The 21308-nt window shown below is 43.3% G+C and overlaps 2 protein-coding genes across 8 annotated transcripts in view; one reads left to right on the forward strand and one right to left on the reverse strand.

Moving 5' to 3' along the window:
* ATG16L2 (autophagy related 16 like 2) overlaps positions 1-9178 on the forward strand; it is a 31630-nt gene extending 22452 nt beyond the window's left edge. For both annotated transcript variants that reach the window (XM_054440861.2, XM_063672057.1), the window contains one exon: positions 8646-9178. In XM_054440861.2, coding sequence (XP_054296836.2) covers positions 8646-8688 — 43 coding nt within the window. In that variant the 3' untranslated portion in view covers positions 8689-9178. The remainder of the gene's footprint in view (positions 1-8645) is intronic.
* Positions 2776-21308, reverse strand: part of FCHSD2 (FCH and double SH3 domains 2) — a 314626-nt gene continuing 296093 nt past the window's right edge. For all 6 annotated transcript variants that reach the window (XM_054440857.2, XM_054440858.2, XM_063672056.1 and 3 more), the window contains 7 exons: positions 15532-15666; positions 9477-9560; positions 9180-9357; positions 8650-8870; positions 7480-7609; positions 6908-6990; positions 2776-4906 (listed from right to left, as the gene is read on the reverse strand). In XM_054440857.2, the coding sequence (XP_054296832.1) occupies positions 4823-4906; positions 6908-6990; positions 7480-7609; positions 8650-8870; positions 9180-9357; positions 9477-9560; positions 15532-15666 (915 nt within the window). In that variant the 3' untranslated portion in view covers positions 2776-4822. The remainder of the gene's footprint in view (positions 4907-6907; positions 6991-7479; positions 7610-8649; positions 8871-9179; positions 9358-9476; positions 9561-15531; positions 15667-21308) is intronic.

Genomic DNA, 21308 nt, shown 5'->3' on the forward strand with positions numbered 1-21308 from the left:
CGTCTCAAAAAAAAAAAAATTTTTTTTTTTTTTCAGGAAAATATTCCCAGACCAGAGCTCTCAGAAACAGACATAGCAAAAGTGTGTTTTTTGGCCTCTGGGACCGAGGGAAAATAGTCTAGGAACAAGATGCTCTTTGGCATTCATTTGGTTCTTGGCAGATTGAGCAGTAACAAGGCAAACACAGGAAGAGTCTAGGAGGAAACTTAAAAGTTGCAGGATTTGGGGATAAATTATAATCCTCCCCCTTCTAACCTAAAATTTCTGTAATTTAGTTATATTTCTGTCATGAAAAACAACTTCACAATAAACAAAATAAATGCGAAGATTCAGAGCAGCTGGATTTCATCCTAAGGCCACTGGGAGAGGGCTGGGCAGTCATTGGCCACAAAACCGAAAGCTGTGGCTGGGTTCTTCAGGCAGTGAGTGGATAGAGCAGCCTGGGATGCAGTTGCAACCTAGAGGATAAGGGTTTGTTTTGTCCCAGGTTCCAGCGGGAGAGTCCAGTGGCTTGTTTTCTTTTCAATTTCTTGCCATCCAAAGAAGTCTGTGTATTAATAAGTTTGGTTTCAAATATTGTGACCTTTTTTGTGTGATGTTCTCTGTATCTAGAAACTGAACTCATTCAGGGCTTGAGAGTTAGATAAGCCCTTGGAGATCACCTCATTCCATTCCTTTTTTTTTTTTTTTTTTTTGAGACAGAGTCTTGCTCTGTCACCTAGTCTGGAGTGCAGTGGCATGATCTTGGCTCACCGCAACCTCTGCCTCCTGGGTTCAAGCAATTCTCCTGCCTCAGTCTCCCGAGTAGCTGGGATTACAGGCACCCACCACCACACCTGGCTAATTTTTCTATTTTTAGTAGAGATGGGGTTTCACTATCTTGGTCAGGCTGGTCTCAAACTCCTTACCTCAGGTGATCCGCCAGCCTTGGCCTCCCAAAGTGCTGGGATTACAGGCGTAAGCCACTGTGCCCAGCCATCATTCCATTCCTTTTAAAATTGAGGATGTGGCAGCTAAGAGGGAAAGGTCTTCCATCAAGCAGTGGCAGGGCTAAGGCCAGATGATGCCCTCCCACTGGGTCTCTGGCTCGTGACTGTGGCTGGGGTGGTGGGTCAGAAAGGAAGGGGATCTAGGTGGTGTGCTGAGAACCTGTGGCTTGATTGCATCATGCATCAAGTCAGTTCCTGTGATGGAGGAGACCAAAATTTAGCTATGACGCTGGGGTGAGGCAGTTAGCTGAACTTTGCCCTTGGTCACAGACGGAACCTCCAGTACCGAAAGCAGCTTTCACTGGCAGGGAGGTCAGAAGACGGAAATGACATTTCGTGTCCTGACAGCCCTTCCCACATTTTTGGTAGAGCACTTCACACACATTCTTTCCCTTGGGCCTTATGACAAACCTGTGCGTTACTATGGGCCTGGAAGACTATCAAGGACCCTAGTTCTGGAGGGAAGGACACTGAGAAGAGGCAGGAGAGGTGGTGGTGAGAAGAGTTTGTGGTGACCAGCCTGTGGCACACACTTTATATGGCCTTCCTGGAGCCACAGTCTTATTATCAGGTTCCAGATGAGAACACAGGCTCAGTCCCCGTGGCTGTCAAGTGGCAGAGCCAGGATTTAACCCAGACCTCCTGGCTCCTAAGTCCATATGCAGTTGGTGGGAGTGTAAATGGATATAGTCCTTATAGGAGGCCAATTTGGCAAAATCTAACAAAATTAAATACATACCTTTTTGACTCTCCAATTCCACACTTAGGAATCTACCCAACATTTATACTGGAACACATTTTTTTTTTTTTTTTGAGACAGAGTTTCACTCTTGTTCCCCAGACTGGAGTGCAATGGCGCAATCTCAGCTCACCACATCCTCTGCCTCCCAGGTTCAAGCGATTCTCCTGCCTCAGCCTCCAGAGTAGCTGGGCTTACAGGCATGAGCTACCATGCCCGGCCAATTTTGTATTTTCGGTAGAGACGGGGTTTCTCCATGTTGGTCAGGCTGGTCTCAAACTCCTGACCTCAGGTGATCTGCCTGCCTTGGCCTCCCAAAGTGCTGGGATTACAGGCATGAGCCACTGTGCCCGGCTGAACACATTTTTATGTAAACAAGCAGTGTGTACACTTAAGAGTCTTATGCACAGGATAATGTCTGGAAAAATGCTTACTGCATGTCCCCAGCTCCAGGAAAGAGGAGAGCTTGTGGGGCCCTTCCCCAAACAGGCTGTGTCCTGGTCCTCAGTGTGGCTGCCTGGAAGCCAGGGGGACTCAGCCTTTAACTAAGAATGCTCTATCCACCCCTGGGACCGAGAAAATCTCCTTTCACACAATTCATTACTCCTTAGGGTGGAGGCTTAGGAAAGGGGAGAGGCATCCAGAATGCCCGCTTCCTGGAAGCCAGCGGTCACATCCGGCAAGGGGACTTCAGTGACCTTCCTCTCACCCCTCCAGCAGCAGAATCAGAGCTCCCTCCTCAGCTGCCTCTATGCTATCTGTGCCTCACTTCTAGCACATGTCCCACAGTACTGCCCTCACGTATTTCTTTTTTTTTCCCATGGGAAAAGCAAAGACCGTAACCTATTTACTGCCATCTCTAGTACCCAGGATATTACACCTAGCACATGGGGGCTTCAGGGACTGTCTGTCTCATAGATGGATTAATTTACTTTCTCCTCTCTCTGTTAGCTGGTTTAAAGGAGGGCCCAGGAATGTTTTTATAAGAAGCATGGGCTTTTTGAAAAGGTCTGTTTACCCAAACCTTTCTATATTAAAACTTAGAAATCATAATTCCATTTTTTTATTATTCAACATTTTATACATAATAAATACAAACTTTTTACAGCCACTGTAAAGAAAGCACATCTGCACAGAGGCTCCCTCCGAGCCCTGACCTGTGCACTGTGGTGCTGGATTCCATATCCTGGATGGAGGGGTTATTTTTTAAAAAGGAGGCATATTTTCACAACTGTGTTTTTTAAAATAAAATTAGCAGCTCTTCCAAAAAATATTTTAAAATACAACAAAAGATTTCAAATAACCCTTTGAGGTTGTGGAAAACCCAAATTCAAGGACAATTTGGCTAGCTAAAGACAGAATACAAGACTGGGTGGCAAGAACTGCTCTATTTAATAAGCATTTGAAGATTTTTAATATGGTAGCAAACTTTAAAATCTTAAAAAAACCACCCTTTTAATTTCTTTTTTAAACTTAAGAATAAGTTTGATAAACACAAAAGACCTCAAATAGATCAACAGGTTAAGAAGTGTAAAAAACAACAACAAAAAAAAACCCCAAATCATGGAGAAGATTCATCAATGGGTATTGTCACTGAAGTGATCAAAGAACTAAAAATTTCTTCAGTTATGACCTTACTTTTGGTCAAAAATCCCATGGGGACATTTGGCGAGCATTTCAAGTTTTTTAAGATTCTTAGGAGGGATGGAGTTTTCAAAGCATAATACAACTTTTAGATTAAATTCTGCAAATTTGATTTCTTAACCAAGGAAAAAAAAAAAAACAAACCACAACAGGCAAACATCCCTTAGTCCCTAGGTATTGTGCTCCCTACCTTCTACAGGAGCAGACAGCGGACAGTCAGCACCTGACTTGGGGGCACCTGCTGCTGCAGGCTTGCTGGCCTGCAGAGAAGGCCACTCCTGGCTTTCCCCGTGACACACAGAAGACACTTGTCTTTTCCTGGTCAATCTGTACTTGTGCAGGGCGGGCAATCCTTCAGTCCTTTCTCATAGAAAGCTGGTTTCCTCCACGAGCCACCAGGTTCTTCCTTCCACGGAAATGTCAGGGTAGTGGGACCTGGAAGCTGCATTTTCCACCATAGCAGTTGGTCTGGACCAGCCACAGCCTGGCTGTCTGGGCCGGTCTGCTGGCTTGGGAATAAAATAATGCCAGGGGCGTCCCCAGTAGAGAAGCTCAACAGTGCAGGTATGTGTCCTCAACTTATCTAGACATTTGGATTCTAAGGATACTGGTAAGAAGAGTATATGCTGTAAAAATTAAGATGAAAAATACCCAAATACAAAAGAACATTATATTGGCTAATTTCAGATCCGGAAGTTCCATTTCTGCTTTAGCCACAGCCTCCTTTCTATTAGTCTACATGATGAACAAGATGTGGCTACTAGTTCAGCCCCTCCATATTAGCTCTGCTAATTCTAAATGAATGGCACAGATATTAATACGAAGGACACTGTTATTTTAAGTCTGTTAGTTGTGGAAGAGATGTGCATTAATGCAATTGGTGCTAAATTCAGGGCAGTCCAATTTTTCCCAATAAGGTTTCACTTTCTCAGTCTGGGGACTAACCTTGGGGAGGAGCCAGCCTCTCCTGAAATCCCTCCTTCTGTTTCCTTATGTAGCCAACATGATCTGATTAATTCTCAATCAGATGAGCAAAAGCCACTTGAAGAAAGATGAGAATCTTTGCCACATCCTTGTGGTCACAGTAATATACTGTACGAGTGCACATGATCAGTAATTTTGGGACTGTGCCCTGGAATGAGGCCTGGTCTTGAGTCTCATATAAAAACAGACCACTGTTAGGCATGAGGGCTGCCCCCCCTCTTTGCTCCTAGGGTCCGCTAGGATTTGTGCTATGGTAGGAGAAATGACATAGAAAATGACAACAAAAAAAGGCACGAAATATTCAAAATGTGGGAGGAGTCTACCAGGCCACCCAGTCACACATAATCCTCCTTGTTTTTTTGCTCTGTTCAAGAGTCATCATCATGCAAAGGTGCCTAAAAAACAAGACTGGCCAAACTCCAAGCCTGGCCTTGATTGTAGCAGTAATGGATGGGCAAGCCCATCATCACACCAGTGTGATTTCCACATCTTCAATCTTCTCTGCTGGCCTTCGGTGATTCTGTGTAGGTGGAGGGGGAGCTGCCCGGACCTGAGCAGGAAACAATTACGTAGTTTGTCAGTCAGTTCCTGACTCAGTATCTGAAGCATACCCAAAACCTAATCACTCATCTGTCCAAGGAGGTGGGCACCCTAGGGGTCTCAGAAATGTGAGCACGTGCTTTCAACCTAGTCTTCACTGTTTCCTACACTGAGAAGCAGTTGTTCTCAATGAAATATCAAGCCCACAAATCAGCTTCTTGCCTAGGCTAAAAACCTCATGGGCACAAGAGTCCCATGACTAAGATCCTAGCACATCCTCCAAAGCAAAGCTCTGGTTGGAAGCAAGGGAGAGCAATGCTTAGAGAAATGAAACATTTCAGCATGTCTTGGGAAGAGAGTTACAAAAGATAAGGCTAGAAAGGTAGGCTAGGGTTAAGTCGTGAAGGGCCTTGTTAAACCATGTTTAAACATCTGCTTTAAGAAGAAAAAAATAAATCTATGCTTTATTCTATAGGCAAAAGAGGAGTTTTTGCTGGATTTTAAGCAATATCAGATCTGTGAAAAGATGACTCAGGTAACAATTGGAGAAAGGATCAGAGGCAAGCAAGAGTCCAAGTAAGAAGGCAACTTAGGAGACTTTTGTAATCCTCTGAATGAGAGTTGACAATAGCTCAAACGAGGGTACTGGCAGTAGGGGAAGTAGAGAAGTGGAAAGATTTGTGAGCTGTCTGCAAGGTATACCTGGCAGGATTTGGGAATGACTGTGGGAGGCAGGGGCGGGAGGTATTAAGAATGATGCCAGAACACCAGTAGGATGGGGGTTCCGTTTACCAAGATAGGCAATATGGAAGAAGGAACATGTCTGGGAGGGAACATAACTCATTTTTGCTGAGTTTTGGGGATCTGGGACATATAAACTGAGATATCCACAAATCTGAAGCTCAAGAGAAGAGATCGGATTGGCAGTTATAAATCTGAGACTTGCTGGTATATAAATGGTTATCATAGCTGTGGAAGTAGATGAGGTCATTCGGCAAGAGTGCGTTCAACAACTTCAAGAGAAGCAGCCCAGGGACAGAACCATGAGAATTATCAGCAGAGACGGGTGGAGGCAAGGCTGCAACGGTCCACAGAAAGGTAGGACCAGAGAGGAAGAAAGCAAACGAGGCAAATGTAGAGAAGCACATCAGCCCACTGCTCTCTGTTCCCACTCTTACCCACCAGTCCATGTTGCCACCACCTCTTTCTTGGATGCTGCTCCAGCCTCCTAATCGCTCCCTATGTCCTTTCTGCCACCCTCCGTCCATCCGCCTCTTAGCTGCCATAGCGATGCCTTAAAAATGCACCAGCCACAACACTGTCCAGCTTACCACTTTACAATGGCTTCCTATCTCATTTGGGATAAAGACTCAAGTCCTTAAGAAGGCACTCAATACATATTTGCTGAATGAATGAAGCCAAAGGAAGCCAGTGGTAAAGGAATGGTATCAAAAGCTAATAGGGGTCAAGGAAAATAAAACTGCAAAGTATCCAACTGGATTACCGTGCAAGCTATGACCTTGGAGTACAGTGGTGGGTGGAATGCAGATGGCAGTAGAGTGAAGGGTGAGGAGAGGTAACTTTGCAATAATATATTCACCCGGAGAATAAACGCTCTTTAAGGCCATGAAGTTAGCTTATTATTTCCTCTCGGTATTCCTCAAAGAGGCAAATAGAGGCCTGGAAAATTAAATGCTTACTGAAAAAAGTGTTTCACAATTAGCTCGCTTTAATGCTCATAAAGCTTGTTCTAATCTAAATCACTTTCATAGCCATCATCTTGCAATCTCACTGTGGCTCAGTGAAAAAAGTTCCAGTGTAGATTAAATGTTCCAAGATGAGTTGATTTCTATGGCCTTCCTTTTCAATAGCTCTTTTTACCTTCCCAAACCCAGTTCATCCTTGTTTGGCATAGTCAGTAACAACACAGGGGCCACGGGGAAACATTAATTCCTTACTTTCAATTTGGAAGAACTATGCATTCTATAATCCTGCAAGATCAGAGACTTACAGGTCGCAGTTTGCCATATGGGGTCTCAGGAGTATGCCTTGATGCCTGTGAGAATCCTGGTGACTCAGCATGAAGGCTTTTTTCTAAGGGAGAAAACCAAAGAAGCTCATTTTACTTGAGTTGTTGAGCAATAAAAATGCTGATGCAAGGCTGGCATGGTGGCTTAAGCCTGTAATCCCAGCACTTTGGCATACTGAGGCGGGAGGATTACTTGAGGCCAGAAGCTCAAGGCTGCAGTGAGCTATGATCCCACCACTGCACTCCAGCCTGGGTGACAGAATAATACCCTTTCTCCACAAAAAATACAAAAGTTAGCTGTGTGTGGTGGTGCATGCCTGTATTCCTAGCTACTAGGGAGTCTGAGGCAGGAGGATCACTTGAGCCCAGGAGTTAGGTTGCTGTGAGCCGCGATCATGCCACTGAACTCCAGCCTGGGTGTCCAGTCCGGGTGACAGAGTGAGACTGTCTCCAAAAAAAGAAAAAAAAAAATGCAGCTTTTTTTGCCCTTCAGGCGAATATGCAGGTTTCTGAAGTGAAAATGCATTTAGACCCATGCCCAGGAGAACCCTTACCGTTTGCTGAAGGAGATCGGGGAAAGTACAGGGAGCTCCTCTTATCTGGGCTGGGGTAGGGGCTGCTGGGAGGCTGGTCGTACAACGGCAGTGGAGGCAGGGAGGCATGTGGCTTGGGGGAAGGAGAGATCTGTAGCAAAGGGAAGCGAGGTTACCCGGTGCTCCCCTCCAGGAAGGAGAGCCTGGCTGCTTCTCTGACTGCTCTGTACTCATCCCTTTTCTCTGAAGCTAAGCTGACTGTTGAAACTTGTCAACCTCATTAGAGGCAACTGAGCATTAAATAACCACCCCAAGCCCCAATATTGCATTGCACTTCACTTTTTCCTCTTACAGATCTCATCACATTACTGATTTTAGTTTATCTTAAACAGTTATCAAGTGAAGCGTGAAGCCACTCTCTAGGGTTCTATTGAAAATGTACCAAATTAGTCAATTCAGTAAACTTAGCAAAGAGCAACAACAACAAAAGGAACAAGTTGGATTTTTTGGGGTGAAGAGAAAATACTTTGCTGAATTTCTGACTTCCCCAGGTTTTGTGCATATTAGGCTAAGGGGTCACAATCACCATGCAAACAAGATCGGCAAACACGTTCCTTCTTCCTCTACCTGTCTGGCCTGCAGTGATAGATCCCTGAGGGGACAAACTAAACTCTAACTGAATTAGAGGATCCTTTAAAGGCTGTTTCCCTGTGATGAACTAAGTCTAGGGTCACTTGAGTGGGGATTGGGGGCTCTGGCAGGCTCATTAATTCTCTGAAATAGACTGGCAGGACCTGGACTAGGCAAGGAGGCTCTGACAGTGAGGGAGAGAGAGAGCCAGCTAAGAGTTTTACTACGTAAATTAACCACAGAGCAACGCCTTCCCTCTTCGGTTTGTTTCTTTCTCTTCACCAAAACGATCTTTGGTATGTCACATATAATTTGGCATTTTGGTTAACCAATTCAAGGAAGAGAATGTGGGAAGATGGAGGTGTGGGAGGATGGCCATATTCCACAAGGGAGTGACTGACAAGTCTCTGGTTTCCCAAATTCAGTTGTGCAGACACTGGCAACCAAGGACTGGTGAGGGTAAGGCAGAGACTGCAGCCCACTTTTGTGTGAATCCACAGACCCTTTGGTAGCAATTTTCTTTAAACATCTTTTAATTCAACTGTCTCCCCTCTCAGGTACCTGAATCTCTCTCATCCATGGAGTGTCACCATTTTCTGAGGCTGAAAGTTCTTCCACTAGCACCGATGGGAAAACTCCAATACGCCCATTGAATTCCCCTTCCCAGAAGCCATCGTCATCTTGGTTTTCTTTGTTCAAGATACGGATTATTGCTCCCTCAGGAAAAGATAACTCATCATCTGTCTGGCCCTCGTAATCATAAAGTGCTTTCACAAAACAGACTAGGGAGCAAGAGAAAAACAAATCTGGTAAGATAATTAACAGCTGGTTGCTTCTGCAACCACCCCTATGCTCACATGACAACTAAAAGAGCATCATACAGAATAGGATTAAAGTTGTAATTTTTTTACTCATTGATGAATGATTAAGTTTTGGGTTCTACTGTGCAGGACAAATGTGACCATATAAAGAAAAGCATATTATAGGACAGGAGGAAAGTTGTGCTTTTTATCCTACTGAAGGCTTACTCCAGGGCAATACCGTTTAGGTCAAACGTGACCAAATAAAGAGTGCCTTGTTTCAGTCTTTACCACTGGCATCTCCGTTGAGGCTGCCTGAAACGAGTTCTGCTTCCGTGGAATTGCTGGACGTGTGTGACCGACTGTCCAAAGCGGCCAGGGACTGCAGCATGCTCAGGAGGCTGTTCGAGGTGGGAAACTGCAGGTACTTTTCTGGCACGTAACCCACTTGACCAACTTTATTTCGAGCCTGGGTAAAAGACATGTGACAAAACAAGTTTACACACACAATTTAGACAGGGCACAACAAAGACCAAAACAAACTCCTAAAATGTCACAAGAAGGGGCGATATGAGCAAAGGAATATACCTTTACCCAGTCTTCCATATCTCCATCTTCAATCACTTCTAACACCTCATGTTCCTCAATGGTCAACTCATCTGGTTGAGAAGCCTGCAATGTAGGATGGTCATGGACAAAATTAAAAAGGTTAGATAAGGAGCAGATGTGAGCTGATCATGACGAAAACTGGGGATCAAAATATTGAAATGATTTTGAGAAACATGTTGAACATAAAAATTTAAATGCTGTAAAACTTTCATAATGAGGTGAAGTTTTACTTTAAAAAACTAAACAGAATAAAACCATAACAAAAACTCAAGAAACTGAATCCTCAAGAGGCAATGACGTTCAATGAACAGAATATGTGAGCCTGGGCAACATAGTGAGACCCCCATCTCTACCAATAAATAAATAAATAAGTAAATAAATAAATAAAATTAGTCAGGCATGGTGGAACGTGCCTGTAGTCCCAGCTACTCGGGAGGCTGAGGTGGGAGGATCGCTTGAGCCTGGGAGGTTGAGGCTGCAGTGAGCCATGAGCATACCACTGCACTCCAGCCTGGGCAACAGAGCGAGACCCTGTCTCTAAAAAACCAAACAAAAAAAGAGAGCACTTCCTGGAAGTAGAGGACCTGGGTTCCAACTCCAGCTTCTGTATCAAGTTATTCAACTTGATGCCTCCATTTCTTTGAAATGACAATCCTGCCATTTTCTGGAGGATGTGAGTCAATGTGGGATGAATAAGCACAGAACTGTGATGATTTGGGAAGCAAAGGCAAAGGAGAAGGCACTGAATTGGAACTGCTATCAGAGGGCTCCCATGGACAAGCATGCAGTGAAAATGCAAAGAACTATGTACATGAATTTGATGATAGTGAGTGCAGTGCCTAGGATTGATCTGGAATCACTGTAAAGCAGTGGCCAAAAGAAGAAAATTGTAGGAAAGGAAATGATTGAGATCAGTCATGGCTTGGATTTCTTATGCTCCAACTTAACTGTGTGGAGACTGAGCTGATCCATTTGCGTGCTACTGTACAAGCTGCTAACCATAATGGTTTTATTATCCCTGACAGCAGCAGTCCACCGGCATCAGCCACCCACATGTTGCCCTTGAGACTGCCAAATCTGTAAATGCTCTGAGGCTCCACAGAGGGGCTGGAAAGTCCGTGTGGCTTTGCTTCCTAACAGCCTTGCCTGTCATGTGTAATAGGCAGGGGCCTGCTGGCTTCTGGCTCTCTAGAAAACAGTCTTAAAAGCTTTCTCCAAGTCCCAAGATGGGTTAAAACCATCACCTAAAACCATAAAGTTTTTAAAATCTCACAATCTCAAAGTGTAAAATTAACTCCAAGTTACACAAACAAAAATAAGGCAAAAAAGGGGTCATTTTCAAGATCAATTTCCCATTTTATGAACATTAAAACATTTCATGAAAATCCAGATTCTGGATGTTGCCATAGCTCCCTGAGACAGAAAAATAATATTGAGGAAAAAACCCCACTCATTTACCCTTGATAGCTTTTCCAATGGAATTCCTTCACTACTCTGAAACCACACTATGCCTTGAATATGCCAGCAAAAGGCACTTTTGTAATAAAAATGTTTTCCATGGCAAGATCTAAAAAGTATCAACACAACCAGACGTTAATGTATGTGACAGCAAACCAGGGAGGGAGTACACTTTTAAATAAACTGCTGCCCTTATAAGAAGCTATGGAGAGGCTGAGTGAGGTGGCTCACGCCGGTAATCCCAGCACTTTGGGAGGCCAAGGTGGGTGGATCACTTGAGGCCAGGAGTTTGAGACCGGCCTGGGCAAGATGGCGAAACCCTGTCTCTATGAAAAATACAAAACATTGGTGGGTGTGGTGGCACGTGCCTGTAATCCCAGCTAGCGCCTGTAATCCCAGCTACTTGGGAGGCTGAGGTGGGAGGATCACTTGAATCAGGGAGGCAGAGGTTGCAGTGAGCCGAGATCACACCACTGCACTCCAGCCTGGGTGACAGAGCAAGACCGTGTCTCAAAAACAAACAAACAAACAAACAAAAACCATGGAGGTCCATGCAAGTTTTTCAACACTGCAGCAGTAGTTGTCCAATGTAAGCAGACACTAGCTTGATCATCCCATCCTAAAGCAGTGATAACCAATTCTTCTACCTAACAAGGTCAAGTTCTTTGCATGGCTATCAAGACCCTGCGGAGTTTGCTTCCTGTGGGCCTCTTGACGCTTTGGCCCCCTATTTCTATTCTCTGAGCATACCATGTTCTTCCTTGCCTCTGTGCTTTTATCAGGTGTTCTTCCATCCATCAGGCTCTGTTCCCTCTTTCCTATCTGATGAGCAGACTTAGATTACTGTGGGTTTAAGTCCAGCTTCAGTATGTTTTTATGGGCAAGTGACTGTAAGATACCTTTGAACCTCAGTTTTCTTTTTTCCTACTAGAATATAAGCTCCATGAGGGCAGAGATTTTTGTCTGTTTTGATCAATGCTATATCCCAGAGCCTAGAAAAGCCCACAGCACTGATACATGGAAGGTGCTCAAGCACTATTTGTTGAATGAATGGGGTGTTTGATAATATCTTCCTCATAGGGTTATTGAAGGAATTACAAATAAATAGACAGACAGATAAATAGTAGTTACGATTACTTTTGACTTGAGACTGAGCGCATATGTTTTCCCAGACTACTCATGATGAGTAGGCTGCTCCTCCTTTTTTTTTTTTTTTTTTTTTTTTTTGAGACGGAGTCTCACAGTGTTGCCCAGGCTGGAGTGCAGTGGTGCCATCTCGGCTCACTGCAACCTCCGCCTCCCAGGTTCAAGCAATTCTCCTGCCTCAGCCTCCCAAGTAGCTGGGATTACAGGTGCACGCCACCATGCCTGGCTAATTTTTTGTATTTTTAGTAGAGACGGGGTTTCACCGTGTTGGTCAGGCTGGTCTCGAACTCCTGACCTCACGATTCGCCCGCCTTGGCCCCCCAAAGTGCTGGCGTGACCTATTGTGCCCAGGCGTGAGCTACTGTGCCCAGCCCTCCTTTTGTTCTTAAAAGGCTCTGAGCGTCCCCATAACACTGACTACCATGATGCGCTAATGAGTTTGTCCTTGTGCTTCCTACTAGAAATAATTAGGGACTACATTTCTTCTCACTTACCCCAACTAAAGACAGTGAGCAGTAAATGGTTATTAAATACACACATGCTCTCATACTGTCTCCTTAAGTCCTAGTATCCAGTGACAACCAGAGCTCCGTTTCCACCAGTGTCTCTCCAAATTTCCTGTATTTCTTTTAAAACAATATGTTTTTCCTGATTATATCATACATGTTCATCGTAGAAAAGCTGGAAAATATGCATAATTGAGATCTTATGGTACATACAATTTGGTATCCTACCTTTTAATTTAATATTAGGACATAAAGGTTTCTTCTTATATAGAAAAACTCTAATGAAAATTTCAATAAGTTTCATAATATTATATGTTATGGCTATAGTATATGAATGTCTAGTTTAATTATTCTCATTGAACTGCCAAATTTAAAATTTTTTTTAAATTTATCTTTTAGAGGCAGGGTCTCACTCTGTCACCCAGGCTGGAGTGCAGTGGTGTAATCATGGCTCACTGCAGCCTCGATCTCCTGGGCTCCAGTGATCCTCTTGCCTGAGCCTCCTGAATAGCTAGGACTATAGGCATGTGCCACCGTGCTCAGCTAATTTTAAAATTTTTCTGTAGAGACCAGGTTTTGCTTTGTTGCCCAGGCTGGTCTCGAATTCCCGGCTTCAAGTGATCTTCTCGCTTTGGCCCCAAAAAGTGTTGGGATTACAGGCATGAGCCATTGCATCCAGTCATGAACTCTTATTATCCTCACTGATGTCTCTATCAGAATGAGGGCAAGAGAAGGATTCATTTGTTCATGCCTTCCTTCTATCATTCAAGCATTCATTCCACAATTATTTACTATTGACCTACTATGTGCTGGGCATTGTCCTAGGGGCTGAAGGCACACAGACAAGGTAAACATACAGAGACAAAACTTCTCCCTTCATGGACCTTTAGCGGGGAGTCAAAGAAATATGAAAACCAAGATTAAGTTTGGCTGGGCAGAAGTGCCATATATTATAAAGCAGTACTATATGAAAGGACATTTTTGGGTCCAAAACGTTTCTATATTATGATTTATTACCTTAGGATGGATGCTAATAGGGTCAAAAGTTATGAACATTCTTAAGGCTTTTGACTCTAACCTTTTTTTTTTTTTTGAGACAGAGTCTCACTCTGTCACCCAGGCTGGAGTGCAATGGTGCGGTCTTGGCTCACTGCAACCTCCTCCTCCTGAGTTCAAGTGATTCTCCTGCCTCAGCCTCCCTAGTAGTTGAGATTATAGGCACCCGCCACCACGCCCAGCTAATTTTTGTATTTTTAGTAGAGATGGGGTTTCATCATGTTGGTCAGGCCAGTCTCGAACTCCTAACCTCAGTGATCCACCTGCCTCATTTTCCCAAAGTGTTGGGATTACAGGCATGAGCCACTGTGCTCGGCCAACTCTAACCATTAAATATAGCTTTCTTTGTTCTCACCAGATTATTCGAGGCCTCCTTTTTGGTCTGGACTATAAGAATTATGATTAGGCTTAAAGTCAGTCCCTCTGTATCCTAATCTGTCCTCTAGAATATCTACACCATGACCAGGTTAGCTTCTTAAAAGTCCAATCTGATTTCAGGCCATCTAAGGATCTTCCTAGCCAGGATAAAAACCAAACCTCTAAGTCTGGTACCCAAGGCCCTTTACTATCTGAAAACAAACACCTTTATGCACAGCCCCTCTGTTCTCCTGCTCCTACACCACTGAATTTAACATTTCCTGAACACCCCACACTCTCATCACACTCTGTCTCTATACCTGCTGTTCTCTTTGCTTAGAAGGCTCTTTCCTCTCCCTACCTTCTCACTGCATCTAGAAAGGTCTTAAATCATGACCTAATTTAAATGCCACCTCATCTGTAAAATTTCTCCCAATGATCCAGGTAGAATTAGTGGCTCTACCTTTATTATAAATCTTTTCACATTTGTTCTATTTTCCAGTTTAATATTTATCCCTTCATAGATTGTCCATTCCTAGAGGGGAGAGATGTCATATTCATTCTGGCATCCCCCCAGTGTATCACATATTGGGCACTCTATATGTTTATTCAATGATTAACTGACTAAATAGATGAGAAGATGATTTTAAATTTTCAAAAGATTATCAAAACAATTTACACTGGAAAAAAATGCTAACACTTTCAATGAACAGGAAGTATTATGAATTTAAATATAAAATGAAAGGATGTTAAACTCAAAACAAGTCTGGGAATCACTGATATTGAGGTTACCAAACACTGCCACCTTTTGGCTACACGGGGATGTGGCAGGGGAGTGAATCTGTCTGGTGCATGACAGGTGGATTCTCTCTCCAGGAACTTCCCTTCTGATAGCCTTCCGCATTGCCCCTTCTCACACATGCCTCCACCAGAACAGGGGCAAGAGAAGGTTCATGTATTCACTCCTCCCTTCCAACATTCATGTATTCATCACACAATTATTTACTGATGACCCACTACGGCTGGACATCGTCCTCGGGGCTGAAGACACACAGACAAGGTACACATACACAGACAACATTTCTGCCTTCATGGACCTTTAGTGGAGCGTCAAAGAAATATGAAAATAAATAAGATTAAGTTTGGCTGGGCAGAAGTGCTATATAATAAATAAAACAGGCAATGGGATAACAAGTAGTGACTGAGGAGTTAGTTATTTATTTAGGTGGTTATGGGTGACCTTAAGAAGGAACTATTTGAGCTGAGCTTCAATGAGGAGCAGGGGACAACCAACTGAGATGTGGGGGAAAAAAACAGTTCTAGGTAGACAGAGTAGCAAGTGAAAGATGTCAAGTCAGAGCCTAAACTCATCACCATTCTGTTATGTTGCCCCAATATTAACCTAATAACAATTTTATGCTAAGTACAGCTTGAGAGACAGGATGGATACAGTCATGTGTATCTTCAGAGTTAATCAGAATTTAATAACAGTATGTTGGAGAAATACAAACCTTGTAGGAATAAACAACTTTGCAGGTGAGTGGATAATTTCTTAAGGTGCCAGAAGGGCTGGAACTGCTGTCATCGAAAACATCCATGTTATCTTCAAACTCTTCTCCTTCTTCTCTTTCGGTATCTGCATTAAGCTAAGAAAAATTAGAAACCGTTGGCTAGTTTCCTTACTTCAGGAAAATGGTTGAAAGCTGGAAAAACACTTAAAACCTGATTGTTTCAAAATGTTAATTTGCCTTTTAACTCTGCATAGAAATGACTATCTTTCGCACTTACATTTTTCATGTTATGAAAGAACAGAGTTTTGTTTTTTTTTTTTTTTTTTTTTTTTGAGATGGAATTTTGCTCTTGTCACCCCGGCTGGACTGCAATGGTGTGATCTTGGCTCACTGCAACCTCCGCCTCCCAGGTTCAAGAATTCTCGTGCCTCAGTCTCCCGAATAGCTGGGATTACAGGCACCCACCACCACACCTGGCTAATTGTTTTGTATTTTTAGTAGAGATGGGGTTTCACCATGTTGGCCAGGCTGGTCTTGAACTCCTGGCCTCAAGTGACCCACTCACTTCGGCTTCCCAAAGTGCTGGTATTAAAGGTGTGAGCCACCGCACCAGGCCTAGGACAGAGATTTTTATTTTATTTTATTTTTGAGACGGAGTCTCGCTCTGTTGCCAGGCTTGAGTGTAGTGGCGTGATCTCGGCTCACTGCAAGCTCTGCCTCCTCGGCCTCCCGAGTAGCTGGGACTACAGGTGCCCGCCACCATGCCCGGCTAATTTTTTGTATTTTTAGTAGAGATGGGGTTTCACTGTGTTAGCCATGATGGTCTCGATCTCCTGACCTCGTGATCCGCCCACCTCAGCATCCCAAAGTGCTGGGATTACAGGTGTGAGCCACCGTGCCTGGCCAGGACAGAGATTTTTTTTAAATCAAGAAGGAAGTTTCTGTCAAATATGTAAGAAATATTTATCAGTATCCTTTCACTTTTCACTGTTAAGTACTGACTGACAAGGGCCTCTAAATTTTAACTGATCCTGTTAGTGAACATTAAAAAGGTTTCAGGCCAGGTGTGGTGGCTCACGCCTGTAATCCAAGCACTTTGGGAGGCCAAGGTAGGTGGATCATTTGAGGTCAGGAGTTTGAGACCAGCTTGGCCAACATGGTGAAACCTAACCCCATCTCTACTAAAAATAGAAAAAATATATAGCCAGGCGTGGTGGTGCATGCCTGAAGTCCCAGCCACTGGGAAGGCTGAGGCAAGAGAATTGCTTGAACTCAGGAGGTGGAGACTAAGTGAGCCAAGAAAGATTGCACCACTGCACTACAGCTGGGGCGACAGAGCATGACTCTGTCTCAAAAAAAAAAAAAAAAAAAAAAAAGGTTGCTAAGTGCTACCAAGGATGTGGAGAACAGGATTTCATCTATGGCTAGTAGAAATGTGAATTCATACACCCTTTTGAAAAAACAACCTGTCCACTGAAATTAAAAACTAAACATACCATTGATCTAGCAATTCCACTTTTATGAATACACCATGGGGAAATAAAAGCACCAAGGTGTAAGACTGTATTTTAAGATGTTTACTGCAACACTGCCTGTAGTGACAAACGCCTGGACACAATCTATATGTCCATCAACAGGGGAATGTTTGAGAATGCACTCTGATGTATCCATGTTATAGATTAATAACACTCATTAAAAATAAAGGTTGCCGGCCGGGTGAGGTGGCTCATTCCTGTAATCCCAGCACTGTGGGAGGCCGAGGCGGGCAGATCACAAGGTCAGGAGATCGAGACCATCCTGGCTAACACGGCGAAACCCCATCTCTATTAACAAAAAACAAAAAATTAGCCGGGCATGGTGGCATGCATCTGTAGTCCCAGCTACTCGGGAGGCTGAGGCAGGAGAATTGCTTGAACTTGGGAGGCAGAGGTTGCAGTGAGCCGAGATTGCGCCACTGCACTCCGGCCTGGCGACAGAGCGAGACTCTGTCTCAAAACAAAACAAAAAATAGAAAACAAAACAAGAAAAAAAAAAAAGTTTGCCAAGTATGTGAAAAAACACTCAATATCACTAAAGAAATGCAAATCAAAACCACGATAAGATACCATCTCACATCAGTCAGAGTGGCTTTTTTTTTTGAGATAGGGTCTTGCTCTGTTATCCAGGCTGGAATGCAGTGACACAATCACGGTTCATTGCAGTGTCGACCTCCTGGGCTCAAGCAATCTTCCCGCCTCAGCCTCCCGAATAGATGGGACTATAGGTGTGCACCACCACGCCTGGCTAATTTTTGTTTTTGCTTTTTTTGGTAGATAAGGGGTTTTACCACGTTGCTTAGGCTGGTCTTGAACTCCTGGGTTCAAGTGATCCTCCCGCCTTGGCCTCCCAAAGTGCTAAGATTACAGGAGTGAGCCATCATGCCTGGCTGAGAATGGCTATTATTTAAAAAGTCAAAAAATAACAGATGCTGGTGACGTTATGGAAAAAAGGGATGCTTATACACTGCTGGTGGGAGTGTAAATTAGTTCAGCCACTGTGGAAAGCAGTGTGGCAATTCCTCAAAGAGCTAAAAACAGAACTACCATTCAACCCAGCAATCCCATTACTGGGTATATACCCAAAGGTACATAAATCATTCTACTATAAAGACACATGGGCAGGAGTGGTGGCTCATGCCTGTAATCCCAGCACTTTGGGAGGCTAAAGTGGGTGGTGCCAAAATGGCAAAACCCTGTCTCTACTAAAAATACAAAAATTAGCCAGACGTGGTGGTGTGTGCCTGTAATCCCAGCTATTCAGGAGGCTGAGGCATGAGAATTGCTTGAACCTGGGAGGCGAAGGTTGCAGTGAGTCAAGATTGTGCCAGTGCATTGCAGCCTGGGCAACAGAGCAAGATTGTCTTAAAAAAAAAAAAAAAAAAAAAGACACATGCACACATGCACGTGTATGTTCATTGCAGCACTATTTATACTAGCGAAGACATGGAATCAACCTACATACTAATCAGTGACAAGTTGAATAAAGAAAATGTGGTACATATATACCATGAAATACTAGGCAGCCACAAAACAGAATGATGTCTTCTGCAGGAACATGGATGGAACTGGAGGCCATTATCCTTAACAAACTAATACAGGAACAGAAAACCAAATACTGCATGTTCTCACTAATAAGTGGGAGCTAAATGATGAGCAATCATGGACACAAAGAGGGGAACAACAGACACTGGGGCCTACTTGAAGGCAGAAGATGGGAGGAGGGAGAGGATTAGAAAAAATAACTATTTGGTACTAGGCTTAGTACCTGGGTAGTGAAACAATTTGTAAAACAAACCCCCATGACACGAGTTTACCTATATAACAAACCTGCACATGTACTCTTGCACGTAAAAATTTTTTAAAAATTGAGTTTGAGACTAGAAAGCCCAGAAATAAACCTTCACATACATGATTAAATGATTTTCAACAAGGATGCCAAGACCACTCAGTGGAGGAAAGGACAGTTTTTCAACAAATGTTGCTGGAAAAATTGGATACCCATATGCAAAAGAATGAAGTTGAAATCTCACCTTATACGATACACAGAAAAAATTAAATGGATCATAGACCTAAACCTATGAAACTTTAAAAGAAAACATAGGGGAAACACTTTATGACATTGGATTTGGCAATAATTTTTTTGGAGACAGAGTCTCACTCTGTTGCCCAGGCTGGAGTATAGTGGTGTGATCTTGACTCACTGCAACCTCTGCCTGCCAGGTTCAAGCAATTCTCCTGCCTCAGCCTCCCAAGTAGCTGGGACTACAGGCGCATGCCACCACACCCAGCTAATCTTTTGTATTTTAGCAGAGATGGGGTTTTACCGTGTTGCCCAGGCTGGTCTTGAACTCCTCAGCTCAGGCAATCCCCCCCACCTCAATGAGTTTTTTAAATATGATACCAAAAGCATAGGCAACAAAAGAAAAAAACAGATAAAGTGAACCTTATCAAAATAAAAAATATGTATGCATCAAAGAACAATAGAGTGAAAAGGCAACCCACAGAATGGGATAAGGTATTTGCAAGTTATATATCTTAAAAGGGACTAATATCCAGAATATATAAAGAATCCCTAAAACTGACCACCAACAACAAATAATCCAAGTAAAAATGGACAAAAGGTTTGAAGAGATATCTTTCCAAATAATTTATATAAATAGCCAATAACCACATGAAAATATGCTCAACATCACTAATGATTAGGGAAATGCAAATCAAAACCACAATGAAATACCATTTCACACCCATTAGGATGCTATTATATATATTTAAAAAAACCCAGAAAATAACAAGTGTTGACAAGGATGTGGAAAAATTGGAACTTTTATACACTGCTGGTAGGAATGTAAAATGGTACAGCTGCTATGGAAAAACAGTAACATGTTTCTTCAATAAATTAAACACAGAATTACCACATAATTCAGCAATGCCATTTTGGGTATATACCCAAAAGAACTGAAAGCACAGACTTGAACAGGTATTTGTAAACCAATGTTCACAGCCACATTATTCACAAAAGGTAGAAGCAACTCAAATGTCCACTGAGAGATGAATGGATAAGTAAAATGTATGTATATACCACAAACCAAATAAAAATGTGGTATACATACATACAATGTAATATTATTGTCTGTCTGTCTATCTATCTGTCTATCTATCTGGTTAGAGACAGGGTCTCACTCTGCTGCCCAGCTGGAGTGCACTGGTGCGATCATAGCTCACTGCAGCTTTGAACTCCTGGATGCAAGGGATCCTCCTACTTCAGCCCCCCGAGTAGCTGGGACTACAGGCACATGCCACCATGCCCAGTTTATTCAGTCTTAAAAAGGAGGGAAATTTTGACACATGCTACATACGACATGGGTGATCTTTGAGGCCATTATGCTAAGTGGAATAAGCCAGTCACAAAAAGATAAAATACTCTGATTCTACTTATATGAGGTACGCAGAGTAGTCAAATTCATAGAGACAGAAAGCAGAATGGTGATTGTCAGAGGCTGCATGTTGGGGAGTTACTGCTTAATGGGCAGAGAGTTTTACTTTTGCTAGATGAAAAGAATCCTGGAAATGGGCCAGGCGCGGTGGCTCATGCCTGTAATCCCAGCACTTTGGGAGGCCGAGACAGGCAGATCACGTAAGGTCAGGAGTTCAAGACCAGTCTGACCAACATGGAGAAACCCTGTCTCCACTAAAAATACAAAATTAGCCGGGTGTGATGGCGCATGCCCATAACCCCAGCTACTCAGGAGGCTGAGGCAGGAGAATCACTTGAACCTGGGAAGCGGAGGCTGTGGTCAGCTGAGATCGTGCCATTGTACTCCAATGTACAATGGCACATTGTACATTGTGCCTGGGCAACAAGAGCAAAACTGGGCAACAAGAGCAAAACTCCGTCTCAAAAAAAAAAAAAAAAAAAAAAAAAAAAAGACCAAAAATTTGCTGGGTGTGGTGGCAGGTGCCTGTAATCCCAGCTGCTCAGGAGGCTGAGGCAGGAGAATCACTTGAACCCGGGAGGCGGAGGTTGCAGTGAGCCAAGATCATGCCACTGTACTCCAGCCTCGGTGACAGAGTGAGACTCCATCTCAAAAAAAAAAAAAAAAGAGTTCTGGAGATGGATGGATGGTGGGGATGGTTCCACAACGATATGAAGGTACTTAATGCCACTAAACTTACACTTAAAATGGTAAATTTGTATATTTTACCATACACATGAACAAACGTGAAAAGTACACTCTCTTC

This window comes from Pongo pygmaeus, chromosome 9 (assembly GCF_028885625.2).
Source record: "Pongo pygmaeus isolate AG05252 chromosome 9, NHGRI_mPonPyg2-v2.0_pri, whole genome shotgun sequence".
Lineage (NCBI taxonomy): Eukaryota > Metazoa > Chordata > Mammalia > Primates > Hominidae > Pongo > Pongo pygmaeus.